The sequence below is a fragment of the Nansenia antarctica genome (genome assembly GCF_963989245.1).
Source record: "Nansenia antarctica genome assembly, chromosome: 5".
Lineage (NCBI taxonomy): Eukaryota > Metazoa > Chordata > Actinopteri > Argentiniformes > Microstomatidae > Nansenia > Nansenia antarctica.
Genome location: NC_137690.1, coordinates 68510273 through 68520272, shown reverse-complemented (window position 1 = coordinate 68520272; position 10000 = coordinate 68510273). Strand labels below are relative to the sequence as shown.

The 10000-nt window shown below is 44.7% G+C and overlaps 1 protein-coding gene across 1 annotated transcript in view; it reads right to left on the bottom strand.

Annotated features, from left to right (window-relative positions):
- The window catches only part of trip4 (thyroid hormone receptor interactor 4), a 58374-nt gene that overhangs the window by 25487 nt on the left and 22887 nt on the right, over window positions 1-10000 (bottom strand). Inside the window, 1 exon segment of the mRNA XM_080530810.1 lies at window positions 887-989. Coding sequence (XP_080386936.1) covers window positions 887-989 — 103 coding nt within the window.

Genomic DNA, 10000 nt, shown 5'->3' with positions numbered 1-10000 from the left:
CCCCGAAATAACTGCATTCAGAGGGAATGCATCCGATGAGACTTAGCGGTTGTCTTTATGTATAAAGGACCTTCACCCTCGCAGGCAGTCCTTTTTCCCTTTCAGACGCAGGAAAAACACCCAACCAAAAGAAACACTTAAATCATCCCCGCTAGAAAAAGAATAGATATTGGGCTGGTTTCAGACAAGTGAAGTCCTGGACTAAAACCACACTTTCAATGTCAACATCTACTGAAGATGCTTTTTAGTCGAGGGTGAGGGGGCTCAAGCTTTTGTGAAACCAGCATTTGCTTTTCCTGCGTCTGAAAGGAAAGAACAGCAACTTGCGAGGGGTGAAGGGCCTTGAATCTCTCAGAGCGCCGATCAATCTTCGAGAACCAGAAGAAAAAAAAAGTGCATAAACAACCCTTCGTGTTTGAGGGTTTTTTGAAATATTAACAGAAAAAGCTCTCAGGTAGCGACATGATTGTACAGTCCTAGCAACAGCAGGGAGACTGTGCCGGGTCTATTATAAATCACACAATACACTGCTGCTCCAACGTCTTGCTTCCCCTGGGCAAACTGAAAGCAAAATCTAGTCTTTTACAGATGGCTTTGTGAGTGCGAGAGTCTGTTTGTCTGTGCGTGTGTGTGTGTGTGCGTGTGTGCGCGTGTGCATAATGCAAGTGTGTGTGTTTGTGTGCCACTTGTGAATAGGTGTACAATGTGTGCAGAGCATACACTTCTGCAGATGTACAATGTGGGGACTTTCCTCAGATGACTTGACTCCCGACATGAAAGAGACCAGGCTGTGTGTGTGTGTGTGTGTGTGTGTGTGTGTGTGTGTGTGTGTGTGTGAGAGAGAGAGTGTGTGAGTGTGTTGCCACATGAAAGAGGCAGGACTTACAGATCTTGTGTTTCCCCTTCATGGGGAATTTAACCACCAGCTCTTGGGGGTTGGTGCAGATGAAGACGAATGGGGAATCAGACTCCTCGCAGGACTGAGGAAACTGCAGGGGGGAGAGTTAGGAAAAAACACTCTTACACCAACACCCAAAAGCAGCACAGTTATCGCAGTCATTTCAACCCCATTTCACATTCCACTTGGAGATACTACTGTTGTGAAAAGACTCTCTTAGATTGGATGCATTGAGGTTACGTATAATCATTCTAAATCATAACGACATGATCTGATTTAATCAAACTTGTCTCCTAGGATGTGGAGAGGACGGGCGGGGATTGAATCATTATCTGTTCAAGGCTTGTTATGATATCATTAGCAAATCTCTGCCATGACAGCCTGATGGCTGCAATATGACATATCACACCACATCCGTCTCCTAATGAGACAGTACACTATGACAGACTGTAGGACACCCACCCACTGTAAGAAAAGCACGCCGGGACATAACCTCTTCCCTGCTTATTGATTGGCTGCTTCGGTGAGAGTGGGTAATTGATTGGCTTGCTCAGGTGAGAGTGGGGGGAATTGACTGACTGAAAAAAGGAGTCATCTTTTGCAATCTGTCAGAGCTGAACCGCTCTCAGCAGCTCATCCAATTTCCTCTCCGGCTATCAGATAGTGCCTTTGATTGCATCTCCATCTCGGCAAGGCAAGCAGGAAGCCACGCAGCTTTTCATGACAGCACACTTGTCCCCACTACACCTCTGTCTGCCTGAAAGGAGCACTGAAGGATGTGACAAATTCAGGGGTTATAGGGGAGTGGACTGACAGACAAGTCTATCTCTGTGTGTGTGTGTGTTTGTGGTCCCCTGACTAGCTTGGATAGATGATGAAGGTGTTCATAACAGATCACAGCTGATGCTGGATTGACTGTAATATCAGGTCTGTGATAGTAGAAGATGTAGTAAACATTCCGGAATCTTCCGGCTCTGTTAGAGATTGTAAAATGGGAGTTTCCTCATTTCTCGATACACTGATTCAAGTGATGATGTTCCATTCGAGTCTGAATGATCTCCAGCAGTGAACACTGTAGGCTAGTTTATCCCTCTTAAATATGATTACGTTTCTTAATTAATCCTCCTGTACACTGCAACATTGAACAAGATGATGATAAGACAACAAAAGCAAGTTGATTTTTTGAAGGGAGGGAATAGAAGAATCTAGAACCAACTTGCTTGTAAAGGCTCAACGACTGAATGATTATCCTGGTTGGTTTACTAAACTGAGTGATTGGTTGGTTTACTACCCTGGACACCTTCAGATCAGCCCTCAAAACCCATCTGTTCACCAAGGCCTTTGGCCCCTAGTTTAGTTTTGTTGCCGTCTCTGTGTTTTCTGTTTTGTCTGTTTGACTTGGTTTTCTTCTGTAAAATGTGTAACACGTCGTTGGGTTCTGTGAAATAGCATATAGAATATAATAGTATAAAACTACGATATTATTATTATTATTATTATTATTACCGGTATTATTATTATTACTAAACAGTGTGATTGGTTGGTTTACTAAACTGAGTGATTGGTTGGTTTACTAAACTTAAAAAAAAAACATTCAACTGCACACCAGGAACATGGGAATACTATAACATACGCAGGCATAGAACTAAAATGACATTCTACGGACCGATACCTCAGCTCATACCCACAGTAGTGTCATAATGCCAGTCAGGGGAAATAGCTGACATCCTTTGAGCAAGTGTCCCAGTGCAGCAATTATGACCAGTGGACCAGAGGGAAGAGAGGCCTCCGTGCTTCAACGAGACGTGGGGGGAGGTGTATTTCGAACACTGATGCAAATCACACATTACAAGTGTGCTTTTCCTCCTGCTGCTTTGTCTTCCCCTGTACCGGTAACACATCCTCACTCTACACGGTAATAAAGCACGTGTGCTGAATTGATGGTGTTTTTTTTGTTTGTTTGTTGTCGTTTTATTTTTTTTCAGCTTTTGAAAAGGGGAAACAAAATGGAAGTGGTAGCGAGTCTCAACACGTTCGGATGAATCGAGCGGCATTTGTACCCAGCGCCCATCTGAGACCCAGCCGCTTGGCTGCCCTTTCATCCTCCATTAGCTAATTAGCATTTAGCGCAGTTGAATGTGGCCCAGGCGTCTCTCTGCCTCCCCCCTCCCTCCCACCCCCCCCCCCCCCCAGCCTAACTGTTTCCAGACTGAGCTAATCAAAAGGGCATGAGACAGGAGGCCAGGCAGCACCACCACTCACTAAAACACTCCACATTCATCAGGAGAGATCTAATGCAGTCAACATCGACACGCTAACAAAGGAATTACATTTTTGAACTCTGGCATAGAAACGCTGGCTCCAGAACTAAACAGATCACATACTGTAGGTCTGTTTGCTGTTAAAACCAATACAAGGTTAAATAATGAACGAATTACTGTAAGTGGGTTGGATCCATTGGTGATTTGGTTCGATTTTTTTCTCTTCTCTTCAACTCTTTCAAATTGCTAGCAAAGCTGGCGATTCAAATTGTTACTGCTGCCTCTCCCCCGACCCCGTTGCTGTGGTTTTTGGTGACCGATGTCAAGTCCCTTCTAGAAAGGGTTCTCTAGTTTTACAGTAGCCACACTCACAATAGAAGAAAAAAAATCCCAAACAAAATGTCCGGGCCAGGAAAGGCCAAGGAAAGGACAATTAGTGAAATAGTTGAGTCTCAACAGAATCTTCTCTTGAAAAAGTCTGTGGTCTGGTAAAACGCTTCTAAAGCTTCAAGGCACTCCACTCAGCACTTTAGGGGTCGAAGCAAGCACCTTCAACTGCAATTGAAACCTTTCACAGCGGAGAGAGACCCTTTGAACACAGCCGCCCCCTGTGAAAGGAGAGAAAGCTTACAGCTTCACCATTCACTGCGACAATAACCGACTGTAATAATGTGAAATTCAGTCAAAAGCGAAATACATTTCACAGGAAGAAGGCCTTCAGCTGGGGGAGGGTGGGTAATACTGGTTCCCCTGTGTGTGTCCCCTCCCCCCCCCCATTTCCCTTAACTAACTCTGATTGGAAATTCAGCCTTAGCATAGACAGGATCCTCTTACCCTAAACACTAACCTTGCCAATCAGGGGGGCGGTAGGGTGAAAAAAAAGACACTTTCGAGAAGGATCCTCATTCCTAGACCAAAAATAAAAAGCCTATGCTATTCTCTCTCTCTCTCTCTCTCTCTCTCTCTCTCTCTCTCTCTCTCTCTCTCTCTCTCTCTCTCTCTCTCTCTCTCTCTCTCTCTCTCTCTCTCTCTCTCTCTCTCTCTCTCTCTCTCTCTCTCTCTCTCTCTCTCTCTCTCTCTCTCTCTCTCTCTCTCTCTCTCTCTCTCTCTCTCTCTCTCTCTCTCTCTCTCTCTCTCTCTCTCTCTCTCTCTCTCTCTCAACTCCCTTCCTCACCTCTCCCCATGCCCTCTCTCTACCTCTCTCCTCCTATCTAACATGGACCCTTTTCATCTGCTGTCGGCAATTAGGGGCGGCAGTGACAAGCAATCTCCGTTCGGGAGGCCACGGGCCAGGCCGGGGCCATGTGTAGAGGCTGTGTGGTAATAGGCCTGTGTGTCTGGCCCCAGCCCCAGCCCCGGCCCCCAGCTTCAAGCTCCAGCTCTGGATCCGCTTGGCTGCACTCAATCTCAGCCCAATAAAAAGGCCTTCATTGGCAGGGAGGGAGCTACTGAGCCACAGGAGCAGAGAGAGAGCTGTGGGGGGAGGCTTTTAAAGATGACGAGGGTGGGAAAAAGAAAGGGAGGCGAGGGAATGGGAATGATAGAGAGATGATAAAGAGACCGACATAGAGAAAGGGAATAAAAGTGGGTTTAGAGATACAGCGAGAGAGAGAAAAACAGAGGGTAAAAAAAGAGAAGGGAAAGGGCGGGAATGAAAATGAAAGGGAGGGATAGAGAGGCAAGAGAAGCAAGAGAGGAAGAAAGGAGATCCAAGCCTCCCTTTTCCCAGAAAGGAAAAAGGTGATGACGTAAGTAGTGGCCTCTGTGTCAAGGCTGCTTTTACCCTGAGCATAAAGAAACAGATCTGGGTCGTACGATAAGTCCCGTTGATAGGCCGTGTTTGTGAGGTGAGAGGCTGTTAACCTCTGTATATATCAGGCACCAGGGACCTGCGTCACCTGCGTCTGCACTGCAAAAAGCCACTTAAAGAGACGACCGTTCACATTCACCTCACTGCTGATAGCCGTTATAGCTATCTCAGAAGGATTGTCTACTAAGAAGTCAGATTGTGTTTCAAATGTGTTGAATGTGTTGCTGGATAAAAAAAAGAGTAGAGACATGTCGACCGAATGGGGTCAAAAACTAAAAGTGACCAAAACCATTGCTTTACAAGCCGACACACCAAGACAACATTTACAAGGTTCAAAACTCCAAAAGCCCTTTAGCAGTAGCAGCCAACAGCATATAAACACATTCAGTTTTACAGCTAAAACATCTTTATGACCCCCGCCACACACTGACCACAACAGGTCTGCAGCAGGAGTAAATCAATATCAAACGACTATATCAGAGTCAACAGCTTAGAGTCCAGGCAAACTAGCATTTCACTTGGAACAAATTGTAATAGAATTAATAATTCACCACAGAGTATTTCTATGAGGGCTCCAGAACAACATACTAAAAAGATCTCAGAAATCCTAGTTGAGGTGGCCTGGGTCTAGCACCGCAGTCTACAGTGCACACATAATGCCCATGTCGGCATGGGTTCGAGTCCGGCCCATGCCCTGCTGACATGCCCTCTCTCACTTCTTCTCCTTGCTTTCCTGTCTGTCTTCACTGTGCCTGTCCAATGGAATGAAAAATATGAGTGGGACTGCCCCCACTCCAAGACGGCCGTCAATTATCGATATAAAGCCATCATTTTGCTCTCCATAGAGAAGTTTTAATGATTTAAATTTCTGAAGTGGGATTTTTGGACACAATGATTTGTTTCAAATAGGTTGCACTTTGATTGGATAGATATTTATTTCCCATATTATAGAATATAGCAGCCAAATGTATATCTTTTGTGATTAATGTGCATATTCAAAGACATTTTTCTGCTACTCACATTTTCTTAGGAATTTAAGTATGGTGCTCTAGAGACTTCATAGAGATAAAGATAAAATAAAATGATGTTGCATATTGTTTAAAGTTGGGCTCCAAATTGGGCTAGTTTTCCTGGGTTTTATTTATTAGCCAATCTGTTTAGAGTAGTTGAGTATAACTGTTGTTTGAAGAAGTTTGACTTAAGATGTTTGACTGTTGCAGCTGTGACATAGCTTATTAGTAGGAACAACTTGACTTTGACTTGCAACTTGGATGAATGACAATTGACCAAATGTTCATTAACGTAGATGGCTCAATTGACATTGGGTCATAGTCGTCGGATAAATCTGGGAACTGAGAAATTGTAACGCTTGTGTCACGACAGTCACAGTTGTGTGGTGTCTTTTATTGCTGGTTCATCTTTGTAGCCATCAAAGACTACGATAGTATTAGCGCCATATTTCTGTGTGACGTATCTGACATACATCTGTCTGTATATGTGGAACGTTGAGGCCATGGTAGGCGATGTAGTAGTGCACCCCCATCAAGGACATACTGGACAACACCGCTGGGTTCTCTTTGCTGCTGGTCTATGGATTTCCAGAGGGCATCGGCAAGGACAGTCTTGCTTGCCTGGAGGGGTAGGGAGGAGGATTCAAACAATGCAGGAGGATGACTGCAGAGTTCCTACTTAAACAGTGATGGCAAATCTTCACAACAGTCTCCCACTGCTACGGGCCGCTGGGATAACAGCTGTGGATCCACTGTTAATACTTCTCCTGTGATCTTGACAGTTCATTTGAATGCAAGTGTCATTGGTTGGTCAGTTTTCCTGAAGATGAATGCTTCCACTGGTTTCCCTACCATTTCCTTTTTTTTGCTATTATTCAGCCGAATCCATTCGGTGGCCGAACCTTCGGTGCATCCCTAATTTTGACCCACCATCATTTTTATATGGCATTTTGTCGATAATTGGTGGCGATCTTGGATTTATGCAAATTAAACATAATTTCCTCAACTAGGATTTATTAGGACTTTTAGTATGTTGTTCTAGAAATGTCTATCTGTGGTGAAGAAAATTCTATTACAATTTTGTTCCAAGTCCAGCCCCAAATTTGGCTAGTTCGCCTGGGGCCGTATTACAGAAACTTCCTAAATTGCATATCCTATCTTAACTGTTTGGTAACCATGGTAATTAGGATTAGGACCGAAAAGCCATTACAGATCACAGTTCCTAAGTCAATGTTCCTATCCTAACTTGAGATAGGAAAAGTGTATTACGCAAGCTTCCTAACTTCACCAAATCTTAAATAAAGTCACCTAACTTTAGGATAACCGTTAGGCTGTCCTAACTGTCAGACATCACACCCAGGTGGTGGAGTAAGCGGTGCAGGTTTCACAGAATTCCGTTGCTATTGTTCAAGGAGTGCAGTTGGTCATTTACATTTCTAACCCATTTTCTAACTTGTGATGACGACTGTTGAGTTTCTGTAATACGGCCCCTGGACTATTATGTCGCCTTTTCACTCTGGCTCAGAGATATTGAGTTGTGCTGTAGTGATGCATTCATAATTTAAACACACTTCTGCACTCTCAGAACCAACCGGTGTCAAATTGGAGAGTTTACATTAATTATCTAAACGTGTCCGACCCTAGCTCGAGTACGCTTACATTATTAATGCCCTCGATGTCTGCTTATTAGTAGCTCATCACCAGCCCAAGGTTGTTCAGCTTCCACAATGTGTCTCATCTGCTCAACTTCAAAAAACACAGCTTCATTCAGACTGACGTTTCCTGACGATCGCTATGATACTTCAACCTCACCTAGAGTCAAGTAAGACTTTCATGCCGTAAAGTGTTAGGTAGAAGTGACAACACAGTAAAAAAAAAAAATGCGTATAACTGACAGCAAAAGCTAACATTGGCCTACTCGACTGCCAAAGACAGCCACAGACATCATTAAAGCTCTCCAGTACATTGAGTGGGTGGAGCACGGTTTTGGTGTTCAGCAAACAATGATTCACTTGCGGAGAGAGGCTTGGTTAAGAGCAAGACACACATTCGCCATTTAAGCTAGCGTTAGTGCTGACGGGTGAAGTCATGTGTTTTTAGCAAGGGGAGATTTACACAGGTTGCTTTGCTTCGCCAAACAAGTTCCACTTCCCCAGCCCATGTGGGCGGCTGTGGCGCAGGAGGTAGAGTCGCCGTCTAATGATCACAAGGTTGGCAGATCAGCGGTTCGAGCCCCGGCTGGCCACATGTCGAAGCGTCTTTGGGCAAGACACTGAACCCCAAATTGCTCCCAGTGAGCGGGCCGGCGCCTTGCATGGCAGCTTGCCGCCATTGGTGTGTGAATGTGTGTGTGAACGGGTGAATGAGAGGCCGTTGTAAAGCGCTTTGGAGCAGCTTTGGAGCAGCAAAAAAAGGCGCTATATACCTCCTGCAGAGGAGAGAAAACTAGGAGTGGTTCTCTTTCAGTCAACTCGGTTTTAATTGTAATTCTATTTCTGTTGTTTGTGGACGGTTCTTTGTAATGTCTTTTTTGCATCAGCTAACGGGGATCCTAATAAATCAAATCAGGAGGAGAGGATGGCAGAGATGAGGCGTTGAAAGACACCATCTCGTGGATCTCACACTGCACCCCCAAAAGCCTTCATTTCAGGACCTCTAGTGGATGGCACCCTAGCACTGAATCATAACAATAACGTTTGGAGGCAGCTGAAGCTCACTCTAGGGACCTAGCTTGCATTACACGAGGTAACCAGTTAGGAATTTTGTTGAACTCATCAGGGCTCAAGGAGTTGAAGAACTTCGCATGCAAACTAGCTGACTTTCCTGCGAACAGGGTGCTGATATTTCTCGCACAAGGTGAGAACAAATTGCCTTTGTCAAAGCTAGCCGAGGGCTCAAGTGGTCCAAAAATCATGAGTCACTGAAGCTAGCCGACACACAGAGACACAGACACAGACACAGACGCGCACACGCGCACGCACGCACTGTTTAGACTCAAGCAAACCGCTGACACTTTCCTTCACATGGGCCCTGATATTCTGATAGTCAGAATTCTGCATAAAGCAGACTCTGGATATACAGCAATGCACACAATATTTACCATATGAACAATATGTAACTGTATGTAAGGGGTAGCAAGACTAGACATTTCACAATGTAGTATCTTGACTTTTATTCAAGGTTATTTCAGGAGATAAAACATGCAACTGAAATTCTTTCAGTATAGTATAGAAAGTATTCCATAGTCAAGTATCCTTTATCTTGTCTTTCACTCTATCTTCCATGGGAAATTCAAGGCAGAAGTGAGTCAGTAAGGGGTGGAGACCTGAACGGGCTTGGCACACTCCCAACCAGCTAATAGGCAGTTCAAAACAGAACAGCCAATCATTTTCTCACTGATTCACAAGCGAGTCATGCTCAATTGAATTATAATTTAGGGAAAAAATAAAACCACTTCAGGAGGTGTCCATTTTCAAAAAACATGGCTTGCGAGCGATGTTAGTTATGTCACCCTATATCCGCTACAGTACACATGATGATGATGGTGATGACGGTGATACAGCTGCATCACATTAAGTTCAAGCCAAAGGAGAAGCCTCTCTAACCTAGCACACAGCTTTAACCCACTTCCTCTGCCTCAATCCAGCTTCACACACACACACACACACACTCCCCCCCCCCCCCCTCCCCCCGGGGACAATTACCATGTCTGCTTTTAAAACCGCGACTTCAAAGAACACCAGGGAATCTGAAGCATTAAAACGTATTATTTTCCCTCCACAATCTCCCTTTTATCGCCGCCACAAATCCAGCCCTTTTTAGCGCAGGTGCTGTCAGCCCAACGGCTCTGGTTTCAAGACAGGTAACAAACCGCTTCACGGTGGGAATTCTGATTTCATAATATGGAAATAGAGATGGAGAGAGAGAGGGAGAGAGAGAGAGAGAGCGAGAGAATTTACAAACGTGTCTACAGAGGTGAATGTTTGCCTTGATTTTGTGGGGCAGGGGAAGAGGGAGGGAA